The sequence below is a fragment of the Chiroxiphia lanceolata genome, chromosome Z, assembly GCF_009829145.1.
Source record: "Chiroxiphia lanceolata isolate bChiLan1 chromosome Z, bChiLan1.pri, whole genome shotgun sequence".
NCBI classification, from domain to species: Eukaryota; Metazoa; Chordata; class Aves; order Passeriformes; family Pipridae; genus Chiroxiphia; species Chiroxiphia lanceolata.
The window spans coordinates 41,354,860-41,369,203 of NC_045671.1; the positions used below are offsets into that span (position 1 = coordinate 41,354,860).

Sequence of the window (14,344 nt, forward strand, 5' to 3'; positions counted from 1 at the left end):
TCACAAAAATGGGTTGACTGAAACTTTGGCATGCATATGTTTCAGACTGCATGGATTTTAGTACCTTATGGGATTGGATATGCTTCTTGTGAGAATTTTGCTTAAAACAATTCTTTCCTGTAATTAGTAATTTGCATAGACCCAGGAAGGCATATGGAGAATGACTAATTTAATAAAATAACTCTAAAAAGTAATAAAATTAGGGCTTTTGTCTCCTCCTTTTTAAAGTCAATAACAAAGTTTCTATTGAGTTTAGCATACTAAGACAATACTCATCCAGTGAGGCAGAATGACACTAAAAATGTCTATCTGTGAAACATTTAAAAAAGGAAGAAACAGAAAAATCCATCACAAAGTTAGAAACATTTTTTAAAAAGTCTGAGTGGTAAATTTCTTAATGAAATGTTCAAATGTTTAGTAAGAACAAGGATGGTAGTGCAGTCAGAGCACTAAATTGCATCTGAGAAAATCTCAGCTTAGTTTTCAACATTGCCAGTAGCTCTCTTTGCAGAAGAGAGTAAGAAAAAACACCCTGTATTTCAGTGCTTCTTATTTATAAAATAATACCTCTTATTCGTAAGACTGTCCTGAGGATACAAGCCCTGGGATGTTCACAACACTACTGTGAAAAGAGTAAATAATTACACATAAAGAAACAACAGGCCAAGAACTCTCTCTCTAATGCAAAGATTTATCAATCCACAGACATGTTTGAAGAGACCTGTATAATCTCCTAGTCCAACATCCTATTCAAAGGTTCTTCAATTATGATAATTTCACAGCCTCTTCCAGGCTGGAGACTTCAGAGTGTCTCTGGACAGTTGCTGTGTTTGACAACTCTCACAGTAAGGATTTTTATTCTTTTATCTAGTAAAAGTTACCCTTGCTGCAACCTGTGAGTATTGCCTCTTGTCTCTTCACTGTGCACTTCTGAAATGAGCCTGATCCAGCTTCTCCACAACTCTCCTTTGGGCAGTGGAAGGCTGAAAATTGATCCCTCCTATCCTGCACTCCAGCCCACTCATTGAAAGGATTATAGTGCACCATGACAGTGTTGATAAAATGAAGAAAAGTTTAGCCATATATTCATTATTTACCGTGAAATCCTAATTTCTGACTTAGACAGTGTTGTTTTACCAAAATGTTGATACTTAGCCGGACCCTGGTTATTTGTTCTAAAATTAAAGGGAAAAAACTGATACTTACGCTGAGAGCAGTCACTACCAATCCAGCCAGGGTAACACTGACAGGATCTGTCAATAGGATTACAAGTTCCATTATTGGTGCAGGTGCATATTCCAATGCAGTTCTTGCCAAATCTGCCACTGGGACATACTGAGAAGACATTGTCGGAATTAGAACTCCTTAGCAATCAGAACAAGATTTTATTTTCTTTATTTCAAGAGAAAGCAACTAATATTTGGATCAAGAAATGTATTGCTTAGTATAACATTAAAGTGAGGCATTATAAATGCTGGTAAGCACAATATCCATACTTACTATACAAATAATACAATTAAGAGTACAGTGGGTTTCACACTTTATGAAATGTCTTTATTACATGTTGTACCTTCATTACAGAGGGCTCCTGTAAATCCAGGCAGGCAGTCACACAAGCCAGTGATGTGGTGGCAGGGACCACTGCTATGCACACACTGGGGGCAAGTCTGGCTACAGCGGTGTCCGTAAAACCCAGGGGAGCAAACTGGAACCAGAGAGAACAAATTGACATTGACTTCCTTGCTTTCCATACAACCATGAACCGTAGGGCACTTGTTCCTGACTTGGAATTAGCTCTGCTTTCTAAATACACAGGAGTTGCAATGGTGGTGGTTATTATTTGTACAGTTCAATAATTTACAATCACAAAAGGAGATTTGCTCGTTTTCCTCAAGGGTTTACTATATTCTGGTTAATAATGACTTAGTCAACATTCTGTTACATGTCAGGCCACACTGTGATTGGATAATGTTTGAAATGTATATATACTTTATTATTATACATATTTGGCCAATCGTGGATGTGTTTTAAAGCATATTTGAAGACAAGTAATTTAAAATAACAGAGAATAGTTTTTCTCTAGATGAGTAAGGTCATCTTAGATCTTGACTTCTTATGTGCTTCCTAACATGGAAACTAACTTACCCGCTACTTCACTAGGTAAAAAATACAAATGTTTTCCAGTCAACCTTTCTTTCAGATATTCACTGTACTCATTACATGGTACAGAGTCACCTAACTTTTAGAGAGCCTGAGACCAGAAATACAAAGTCTACCAGTTAATTCTGATACTAAAAGCACAAGTTTCTTAAAAAACAAAACAACAAAAAAATCAACCAACCAACCAATAAACCACCAAAAAAACCCCAAAACCAAAAAAACCCCGCCCCAAACAAAAACAGGGGGGAAAAATGGGCTGTTACATAAAATCTCCTTCTTTGTAGCTCTAATCCCTTTTGGCATTCATTTCCTGATAAATGTAAAGTATTAGGTAATACATCAAGAGAAATACCTGCACAGCTGCAATTAGCACTGACAAAAGGAACTTGGAATCTTTTCAATATTTTAATTTCATCCAAGTTTCAGTGTTTTAATTATACACTTGATACAAATTATATGGCCAGATCTCTCTACAGAGGTTAACTTTTCCAAGTGAAACAATGCCAAAAGGTCTTCCTGTTTACTGAAAAGGCACTTTCTGAGTTGGATCCAAATTATTCGTATGACCTTTATCTTCCCAGACTGTGCATCAGAGAGGGTCTCTGAGAGGCACTAGACTGGAAGCTTCTCATCCAGATTATAAGCACAGTTCCTAAACACAAGGGAACGTTTTTACATGTAGTGCTACACTGAGTCTGCTTTTGGATTAACTGATTAACTGCAGCGCCTTTAGAGATTAGACAGTGAGAATAATTACTGTGCATAGTTAGAAGTGCTCAAGGAATACTAATGCCACCCTAATGTGGGGTTTAGTAGTGCCATAGGCAATCACATCCTTCAGCCTGAGATTTTGCCATTCCTGGACTGTTAGGATTGACCCTCCTCCGGTTCTCCTTCTAACATATCAGTGACCATTTCATGTTGTCTCCTGCCTTTTCAGCCTCTTTTGGAAGACCCAGGAGCATCTCTGCTTAGCCTCACTCCACCTACTTCTTGAGTCTGTTTCTGGGAGACCTACTCTGAAAATGAGGCTACCCCCAATTCCAGGAGACACACATTTCTCTTCCCTGAACACCCTTCCCTCACAGCTTCAATGATTCAAACTAAAGGCAAACTGCTGGAAAACTGTGACAAATCTTGTTGGGAGGGTAGACTTATTATTTACCTCCTTGATTCTAGCACGATTTTCCTTAGTTTATCTGTATCTCTATTCTTGTAATTTGAATTTTAAATTTTTCAAAAGGAACCATGGGTACATTTGATATCCTGTTCTCACTCTGAGGCCTGATGCCACTGCTGATTCTTACAAAGTAAACGTTTAAAAAAAAAGCAATAACTAAGCCAATAATTCCTACCAAACTCAATGGGGAGGTTTTTAAGTTTCTGAAACCCATGTATGTTCTATTTACCTAACAAAATACACATTACAAACTTAACAATCATCAAGTACATTTGGGAATGTTTACCCTTAGAATGGAGTCCCCTACTAAATTTCTTAGAAAGTCATGTTCATAACAATGCCACAGCACAGATAGTGAATAAAAGTAAAGTTGTACCATAACAAGAAGAGCACTACTGCTTTGTTCATTTAAGATAACACTTTTTTTCTGCGTATTCATATATTTTGAGGAAATGCCCCATCAGGGAGTGTTTAATAGTACTTTCATACTACAATTAACAAAGCATTGTTGTGTTATATGATATGTATTCCAAGTAAGAGAAGGAGAAACAGAGATTTTACAACAATAATTTTGTTCTTACTTCTCTGACAAGTGGTGCCTCTGTATCCTGGTGCACACTCACAGATTCCATCATCTGGAGAGCAAGATGCTCCATTTTTGCAGTAACAAGGCAGGGAGCAATTTGGACCCCACTGTCCCTCAGCACACACACTGTCACAGTGAATGCCTGAAAACATAAATAAAACATTTGTGAAGAACTCTCATGCATAGTAAGGTTAAACCTGTGGTCCTCAGTGGACTGATTTTCAAAACACAGCTCACATAACCTGTTTTTGAAAATACCAGTAACATCAGGAAAATAGAACACAGTAAACATGCATCCCTGTTCCTGTCTTCCCCCAGAACAGTGAATTTCATATTCTAGTTTGGATGAGATGTACATAATGGCTTTTGCTTCCTCCATAATGGCCATTTCAAAACAGCAAACCCTTATTTTCAAATTTTATGTTTGGGAAACACATGACAAAAGGTATATAGAAACTCTTCCTTCTGAGCATAAGAATTCTTTGGGTCTGACATAATTTTGTATAATAATGGTGTACAGGACACTGAATGATTTCTAATTAGGGGTGAGCTGATTACTGCTCAGCTTCATACCGCATGGAAAAATGTAGCACACACAAAGGGCTTCCAAACACACCACATGAGCATTCCGAAATGCTTAGTTGCAACAGTGTTATAGATGCTAGTCAGTCAGTGCTTTGTTTAGCTGCTTTTGATATAAAATTGATTGTAAAATGGCTACAACCTGAATCCCTACATTTAAACCATAGTACAAACCACTCATTATAATCACCCAATTACGGTCTCTTTAATGTTAGATTTTTTTTATTGTTTGGTTTTTCGTTTGTGGCTTTTTTTGCAATGCAGAAACATTAAATATAATTTTCTGGCTTTTTAAAAAGCACTCTGCATGTTAAATGCCAGCAGGCACCACTGTGGAACTCAGACTGTATTGTGTCTACAGCACTTTTCATTAACAATTAAGTATTACTGTAATGCCTCTACTGAATGAACCCTCAGCTAAAGGAAAAATGGACTGAATCCAACCAGAACGATGTCTTGCTTTGTAAGTATTTCCAGCAAAATATGCCACAGGTTCAATGCCTTCCCAAGTCCTAAAAAAAACCCAAACCAGTTTTACATGTGGCAAGAAAAAAAATCTTTGAACAGCAAAACCTACAAAATCTCATTTTTAACGATCCTGAAAAATAATTACATGGTTTACTGATAGATCAGACTCAGACGTGATTCCTTAACACCCCCAGCATCTGCCTTGCAAAGCTGTATGTAACCTCTAATTAGAGGAAGCTTGGAACTCCAGATTCTGGAACTGTTTCTCTGCAAGACAATGGACAGACTGAAGAATCAAATATGTGGCTCACTAATGCCAGCAAGAGAGAAAACACCTGACTTTTAAAATCCAGATATTGACCAGCAGCAGTTACTACACAGGCCACCTAAAAGCCCTGACTGTGCAATGATCATTAGTTACTACTGACCTAAAACAAATCTATTGTCAAAAAATAAAAGACTGCTTATATCACTCCTCTTTCATTTTTCCATGCACAGGCATTCTCCTGTCTCCATCTACATTTGAGAGGCAGTGTGGACTTGCTTCTCAGTAGTCTGGGTCAACTTTTTCATTAACTCCCCATTTGTGAATAAATGATGGACATAAGAGAGTGGTTTGATTTTGGATTTTGAGAGATGCTGGTGCACATGAGCAGAATGAGATCACAGCTTCTTTTTTTTTTTTTTTTTTTTTTTTTTTTTTTTTTTTTTTTTTTTTTTTTTTTCTGAAACAAGACCACTTCTTTCAGCTGCATAAAATTGCTTTGCTTGGGGTTCCCAAATTTGAGAATTCGGGTCTCCAAGTCTGTGAAGCATAAGCAGACACATGTAGAGCATTTCACAACTGAGCCTGGCACTCTGTCCACGTGAGTGTTATGTGTCATATCATACACAGCTTCACTCAGTGAACCCTGCTAAAGAAAAGACATTTTTCACAGCCTTAAGGGGTTTCACTGCTGTTCAGTATATAATGGTCACTATTAACAAGCCAGCAGTTGCCAAGAGTTACCACACTGCATTATCTGAGATTATGTAGACCAGTGACATACAATAATACCAGGCTCAATTAGGCTGCCTTGATCTGTGCACAGAGGATGCTTTATGACAGTGTGGTGTCAAAGGGTGATACTGGGCACACTGGAACAGAAAAGACAATGGGTCTCATGCTGCAGAGAGCCACGATACTTGAAAGAGCCAGCAACTACTACTGAAAATGAAAAAAGGAAAAAGCTCCTTCAGTACACACCGGGAAAAATTATCCATTAGGGAAACTGAAAAAAAGACTACATTTTCTTTCCCATTTCCACTTCTTATGAGGTGAAGAATGATATCCTTCTACTTAGCTAATAAAAAGTGTATATTAAATATCACAGAATAATAATTATGACAATATAAGATACTGAAAGTGTGCTGATTACTGCTGTTTCACTGTAAGAATTTTATTATATTCATTATTGATCAGAAGCAAAATCAGTTGCACTCCTGTGAGTGTCAAGAATGAATGCAGCAAAGCAGAGATCATTTAGTGATTTACTGCATATCTACTTGTAAAAATAGTTTTAAATCTCACTGTTATTAAGTTCACAAGGCACTTAAAAATAGGAAATTGAGTTTCACATCTTAATAGCTGTAAAAATCAAGTATGTCCATTTTTGAGAAAGAACAGGTTAGAAATATTAAAAGGATGAAAAAAACTTTAAAAAAATTAATTTCCAGAGTGATGCTTTATATGAAGTTTCAGCAAAGAAATCTGTGCTTTTATTGAAAAGCTAGAAATTATTGAGGAAAAAGAAGCATTTTTACAGGAACTTACAAAGCAACAGTAAACGTATCTTTTACAACATGGTATCAACTGGCTTATGATTGCCACAATTTCAAGCAAGTATTAATCTTTTATGTGATAAAATTGGTTTTTATTAAATTTTCATGTTGGTTTTGATACTGATAAGGATAACTGCGAGAAAATGTTTTTGCCAGAGCTATGGACAAAGAGCTCTTTGATGGCCTTCACAAGTTGCTAGGCAATGGCTGAATGGTCATGATAAACTTCAGCTAAGCTGCTCTAAAGAAATGCTCGTGCATTTAATGCCCAGTGCTTTATGCTGGGGGCCTCACATCTAAATCAGCATTCTCCCAACATTCGTAATTGCATGAATGAAGTAAAGAATTCTTTAGGGATACAAGTGTTTCTGCCCATGCTAGCAGAGTATTTCCATACTCCCAATGCTGTGTTTTGAAGTTGAGACTCAATGATTCTTGCAAGTCAGATCAACAGAGAGCTAATTTGTTTTAGCACCTGAAGGGGGAAAAAAAATCTACCAATTATTTCTTACTATCTTCCCAGGCAAATTTATTATTGGACTAAATGCTGTTTTCCAGCTTGTTATGTTTCTGTTAGTCTGATAAAAGGTTATCCAAGCTTTAAAAAGAATTCTTTTTCATAAAGAAAATGAATTTGCTATACAATTTATCTTCACAACACGTGGAACTTTCCAGTATAGCTCCGAAGAATTAAAGCCTGTTTGTATATTGGTGTATTTGCCATATGTCAGGGTGAAATTAGATATATAACAGCCTAAACAAGAAAAGGAACAGGCCTTCAAAGGCTGGGGAACTCTTGGTGTCATTAAAGCTAATGACACTTTTCAATTATGGCCCAAGAGCTCATATTTGAGAGGAATGAACACTTAGATCACTTCTGTTCAAGGACTTCCCTACTACTCTGTCAAATGATGGATGAGTAGCCCAAGGAAAAGGAACTGGTGAAAAACATCACAAGCACTATTTAGAAGTAACCTAATTGTCTTTGAAGGAGAGAGGTATCTCGCTCCCTAGCTGAGAATAGCCAGAAGAATAAATAAAGTGTCTCAAATTAAGGAGCGAATGAAAGGATTTTTTCTAGAAGTTTGGTTGTCAGCTGCTGCTTCACTGTGGCAGCCGGAGAGATTCTGCCTGCGAGTTTTGGTAGGAAGCCAGCTACAAAAGATTGTCAACAAAAACATCTGAGTTTGGAGGCAAACATCAGTATCTGCAAATTTTAGTGGTTGAATAATTTTTGAGGTATCCCTAGTATCTTTCTGAAGGGCATACTCTTGCTGTTATCCACTCCAGAGGTGCTCTTCTTTTCAACTACAAATCTTTAGGTAGATACAAGGAAATAATACTTGCCCTTTTTTTAACTACTTGATAGTTAGAAAACAAACATACTTAATCACCAATTTAAAGCTCTTTTTTCTGAAAGAGTATTTCTTCCACATAAAGATCCACCACAACACAGAGACAACAGAGGTGCAGACACAGTGAAGTCCAGATGTAGGGTGGGCCAAACTTCTTACTGGAGAATTCCTCTCCTGAAGTTTGGAAAGTAAATATGCCATTTATCATGACACAGTGCCCACGTATGATTTCATTTTGTGGCACACTGAGCATCCATCCCAATGGGACCTTGTGCTTCTGGAGACCAGGGGCAGGTGGTCAAAGTGGTGGAAAAACCACATTCTTGCAAGAGGGCCTCAGCGCTGGGGTACCAGCACTATGGATGTCGTTCCAGCAGCACCGTGTTTTTTGGCCTAAAGGTGAGGAAGACCCATGATAGAACTCTTTTATGTCTTTTTTCTTCTTTTTAGGAGGGGAAAAAGTGTAAATACTTTGAAAGCTGGGAGAGCTGTAGCTTGCACTTCTCAGCAGACCTGGTGATTTGCATCAGTGTCAGATGACAGAGACCTCCCTGTTATAATCCCACAACAAATGTGCCTCTTAGAAATAATGTCAGAAGCACATGGAAGGACACAGAAACAGCACATCTGGTGACAGACGGTCTGACTAACGTCAGCAGGTGTCCAGCACAGAAAAAGTCACCAACACCCCATCTGCATGTGGATGAATGGTAAAATGTAGGCTGGTATTACTGCATCTGTCTTTTCCATAAACCAATGCTATTGTTTTGGTACAGATAATAGACTAGTGGTATTTCACAATCCCTGGCATCAGATAACCTTTAAATCGATTTTAAAAATAACAAATGTACCACTATTACATGACATTTCTTCTCAAGTGGGAAGGTGTGGCAGAACTGCACCCAAGAAAGCACAACAGTGATGTGTCATCAGTAACACCCACATTATTGTAATTGTAATTGCAGTAGTAAACAGTCTGGAGAAAAAAAGCCCTTTTGCCATTTTAATTAATTTAATTATCTTTAATTGATTTTAATTAACTAATGCTTTAATGTGAACTGTCAGTTTGCAAGAATACAAATTCTTAAATCTTTCAGGCAATTTGGGAAAAATGTGTTTTGAAAACTGCTTGCAGAACAGGTAAGATTAAGAGATGAAACTTAAGTTACCATGGTGCCTGTTGGTTTGCTTTCTCCTTGACAGAAGTGGTAGATGTAGCTTTTTAATGGACTTTAACTTCAAATTTTGGTATAAATTATTAGGAAAATTATCATTATATATTGAGGGATTATATTTTCTATCTGTTTCTTCTGCTTTCTGTTTTAATGGTTCTTACTCCTTTCTTTCCACTGTCTCACTATTGCACTCCCTCCAAATGAAAAAAAAGTTATTTATAAGATACAGTGAAAATGTCAAGGGATGAGAGCGTTTGGGTCGGACATCCTCCTCTGTGTGGGTGGATGTTTCTCATTTGTGCCATCCTGTCATGTGGCTCCTGGAACGTGATGGAATGGTCAGACTGCCAGGAAAAAGAAATCACCCTTAACTCTTACTTTTCTAAGCAGAATTAAAGCTGCTGTGCAGGGAAAACTTAATGCAAACTACAGAGAGAATAAGATTTATTACAGTAGCCCTAGAAAATAAGTCATTTTTGTTTAGGATGAAAAACCTAAGTATCCTCCTAGGCAACAGAACCTGCATTAAAACTATAAACCCTAAATAAAAACAAAGACCTAATTAAAGCCAATTTTAATTATTTATTGAGGTTTTTAACAGCTGATATCAATGCAATAGTCAAAACCTTTTGTTCCTCAGTAGAACCTAAGTAGCAAAAGAAAATCAATAGGCATGTTCAAAATAAATAAAAAAAAAAAAAACAAACTACTTAAAAAGACTAAACCATGTAATATCTTTTATTGTACCAGTGGTGAGCTGCAGCTGTATCTGGAGCCTGAAGTAAAGCCCCTGTGCCCACATCAGCAGCTCAGAGCTCCCTTACAGCCCAAGGGAGGCCCTCACAACACCAGGCCAGTGATCCACCCTCCTCATGCAGCACAATTCCTGTTCCCCAGTGTTATGGGACAACTGTGTCATCCAGCAAGGGAAAAACCTCCCTTCATTTAGTTCTACAAAGTTATATAAACTATTCCCTCTGACGAAATTCCCTGGGGAAAGTGTAGACAACTGTTCCATTCACAGGGCTGTATTTAAAACATCTTTTTGGAAAGTTTTATTATTTTGATGGCATCAAAACATCTGGGAAAGTTTGCCTTGGATTCATCGACTTATTCATGCTTAAAAAGAAAAAAATACAAGTTCACATTTTTAAGCTTCTTCAAATGTATTCATTTTTTAAATACTACCTTCCCAATGGTTTTTAAAAGACTAAATCCTTCATTTGGGTTAGATAAGCATTACACCTCTCCAAAATCTGGTTCTCCCTCTCTTTTGTTTGCTTGGTTTGGTTTAGTTTTTTTTGTAGGGAATACTACCCATCCAAAATTAGTATGTCTGATGCTCAGGAAAAAATCTAAGCTACTCTAACATAATTTTTGCATTTTAGAAACTTCCTGTATTTTCCACACATCCCCCATCTGCTTCTCCACCTGTTATGCATAGAAATATATGTACAACCTCCCTTATTAATCCTACAATCTACAGCTATTTCTGCAATTCAACATTACAGTACAGCTATTTGAGAACCCCTTCCTAAAACATTCTCTCCTTTTCTTTATTCATTCTAAGTATCTACACAAAGACCAGACTCCTTGTGTGTATTGCTCTGACACGTGAAGTGTGGGAGGAGGATTTTTGCAGACACTGAGTATAAAGCGAAATATGCCATTTATGTTATAAAGTATGTCTAGACATCATCAACATGTCAAAACTAGTCTGTCACACATGGTGTTCTGATGACATCATCAGAATGGAGACTCAATTTTTATCAATAATTACACTTGAAGTCTCTTTCTAGTGAAGTCTTTTTCCTTTGTAAACATGAAGATGAAATAAGATTTCACTAAAGGTAAAAATACTCCTGGGTTAGTTAAAGCACGCTGGCTAAGTAATTTTTATTACCTGTTGTAAAATATGGCTACTTTTTTGGCATGGCCTTTTAAAACAACCTGAATCCTTTCATTACATACCTATCGTCTCTGGTGATTTGTCTCCATTTTAAAAACTCACAGGATTTACTTTAAGCTGCACATCTGGAACTCGTGAACAGCTTTAACAGCCTAAACCATGATCAAGATCATCAACATGTTTTTACTGTGGGTATTCTTTGTTTAATATCTTTACTAATTTATGAAATCATATTTTGAGCATTTGAGATTCAAATGTAAGTTTGCAGAAATGTGTCCAAACGCACATGCAATTATCTGAAACTACATGAAAGTAAGGACATCAACATCACAACAAAATAAACACAATGTAGTGTCACACAAAATAGCAACAGATGGCATAAGGCTAATAGTATTTTTTCATAGTTCACTCAGTTAACTTCTACTATTTTTTGCACTCCTGTGGTAGTTATTTCCCTGAGATGTCTGAGTAGCTGATGTTAAGTCACACTGGAGCTTGTGGGAAGAAAATAAAACCAACAAAGCCCTGTCTCAGTGAGGTGAGTGCTGGCTCTGAAAGTCTCTCATGTTGAAAAGGGTGAGACACAATGGTGAGAGAGACCTTCTCAAAGAACCAATATACAGAAGAAATGCACAAATGATAGATGGGTTTGGTCTTCCAAAGCAAAGCAGGAGCCCTTCCTGCCCATGCCTATATCCCCTACAGATTTCCACTTCCCACCCCCAGTAATCACAAAAGTCACGTTCATCTGAACAGAAAGTACTAAAAACGGCAGGTAAGCTGTAATCAAGTACAACTAATCAACCTGAACTATAGACACGCGCTTCAAACAAGATGCTTGTGATCCATCTACAGAGCTAGGAAAAAAAGAGTATAAAAATCAAGATTTGGAAAAAAACCCAGTAACTAAGACTGTATCTATCTGAGGAAATCATAAGCTCACCTCCACCTACTTTGTCTGAAAGCACCAGAGAAAAAAGAAAACAATTATATGATGAACCTGCAAGTCAATTAGGAAAAATATTAAAAGAGTGGACACTAAATAATATTAATATATATCTGAAAACACAAATAAATAAATAAAAATCCTCTCTTTTCACAGCACTCACGTACTTTGTTCATTTAAGGTGTGTTTTTCATGCTGATTCCTCATTATAAAATGGAAAGAGGACATACAAACAGGGGACATGACACCCGACTCCTGCAACACCACAGCATCACAGTGAGACACCAAAGCTCTAGAACATTTCAACAGGGGCAAGCTTATAGTGTCAATTAAGCCCTACTGAAGATCACAGAGTTTTCCCAACCTTAGAGCTTAGAAATCCATTTGAGAACTAAAACTACCTCCTAGGGATAAAGGAAACATTTCATGATACATGCCCTCCTGCACAGTTTCATCATGTTTTCAAAAAATCTTGCTTTCCACAAAAAAGAGAGTGCAACAACCGTGTCAAATATAAATTACAGTGAATAACTAGATATAGATGGTTCTTAAAACCACAATGTAAAAAACTTAATGAGAAAATATTCATACAGAACAAAATATGCGCAGAGAAAACTTCATGTTTTCAAAAGTTTGAGGAACTGAAATGGCAACATGGTTTCTGCAGTATTTATCCTCTTTTTGGCTGACTGAAAGCTGGATGTGATGCTTTACCCCAAAGCTCAAAGCACAACCTGGAATATTTACAGTTATTTGCCACTTTCATAAGGAATCACACTGTGGAAGCACCCAAGTTTTAAGATTTCCCTTTCTATTTTCAGTTTTCTGTGGATCCCACACCCAACAAAATTTCCACATGTGTGAATCACAGGAGGGACACAGCAGCCACAGAACTGTCACTTTTCCCCTCCCAATCCCACATACTCCTCCTTTACCCCCAAACCCACAGAGAAGACCAAATTCCACCAGAGTGGAAACTCTCCCTGTCCTCAGGGGTGTGTTTAGTACCTGACCATCCCGGGAGGCAGCGACAGTACCCGGTGGTGGGGTGACACCCATCTGCGTGGCTGCAGTCGCAGCGCTCAGCACAATCTATGCCATACGTGCCATCCTGTGACAACAGAAAAAGAACAACCCAGAAATTTCCAGTCAGTCCTGCCTTGAAAACCAACGACAGATCTTTCCTGAATCCATAATCTGTTCTTAATATAAAATGCTTCTGGCTTTTTGGAACATTTTAGCATCCTACATTTTTGTTCTTTCATTTAAGAGGGGAAGATAAAGAATGAATGATATTCTCTTCAAAAATCCCAGACTAAAGCAATTCAGCCTCCTTTCTGCCTCAGACCCTGAGCTCTCTACCTATTGGTCAAAAAGGATACCACATAAAGGCACAATTATTTTAAAAAGGAGTAGTAAAACCTTAGATTACAATATATATTTAGTGTAAGGTTCATTGCATAAATAATGCAAACTGTATCACTTTCTTTTGATTAAAAATCTTTCTGCACTACAAGATATACTATACTAAAAAGAGATACTCTGGTTGTGGGGCATTTTTTGAACCAATAAGAGAGATTAAAGTTACAAACTGAACACCCCTTTTGGTGCATTCTGCTGTGTCAAAAGCACAGCTGATTTTCAAGGGACTACATCTAAACATTTGAATTTGCCTTTTCTGCTTCTTCTGCAGAAGCTGGCACACGCATTTGTGGGTAATTTAATACAAAATCAATCTGAGAAACTGAAAGGAGCAGAATCTTTAATACTGCATTCTCAAAACAAAGTCAAAGTACAACAGTAAATTGATCTTGAAGAAAAAGTGTCAAAACCAAATTAAAAAAACATGGAAAAAAGCCAGTATAATTTATGGTGAAGCTTCAGGTTTGCCCACAACAAAGGCAAAAAAGGAAAAGAAACATGTCAGGTTTAAAAATGAATCATTTAAATTCAAAGCTAAAAATTGGTCTCAGCCACATTAAAATCTGAATAAAATCTATAACAAAATTCCTCTGCTGTTCTTTGATGTTCCTGCATATGTTTCAACTAAGTGCCACAGGATTCAGCTATTCAATTCCCAGTCTTTCAAGTCTGAAGTTGAACAAAATCTTATGTTACTTCAGCGTAAGAAGCCTTTTGCTCATCTCAACAGTACATTTTTA

General features: G+C 37.2%; 1 protein-coding gene across 1 annotated transcript in view; it reads right to left on the reverse strand.

The window, feature by feature from the left end:
- MEGF10 (multiple EGF like domains 10) overlaps positions 1-14,344 on the reverse strand; it is an 86,520-nt gene that overhangs the window by 16,889 nt on the left and 55,287 nt on the right. Inside the window, exons 13-16 of the mRNA XM_032674996.1 lie at positions 13,191-13,293; positions 3,922-4,068; positions 1,571-1,705; positions 1,207-1,335 (exon numbers count right to left, since the gene is read on the reverse strand). Of these exons, the coding sequence (XP_032530887.1) occupies positions 1,207-1,335; positions 1,571-1,705; positions 3,922-4,068; positions 13,191-13,293 (514 nt within the window). The remainder of the gene's footprint in view (positions 1-1,206; positions 1,336-1,570; positions 1,706-3,921; positions 4,069-13,190; positions 13,294-14,344) is intronic.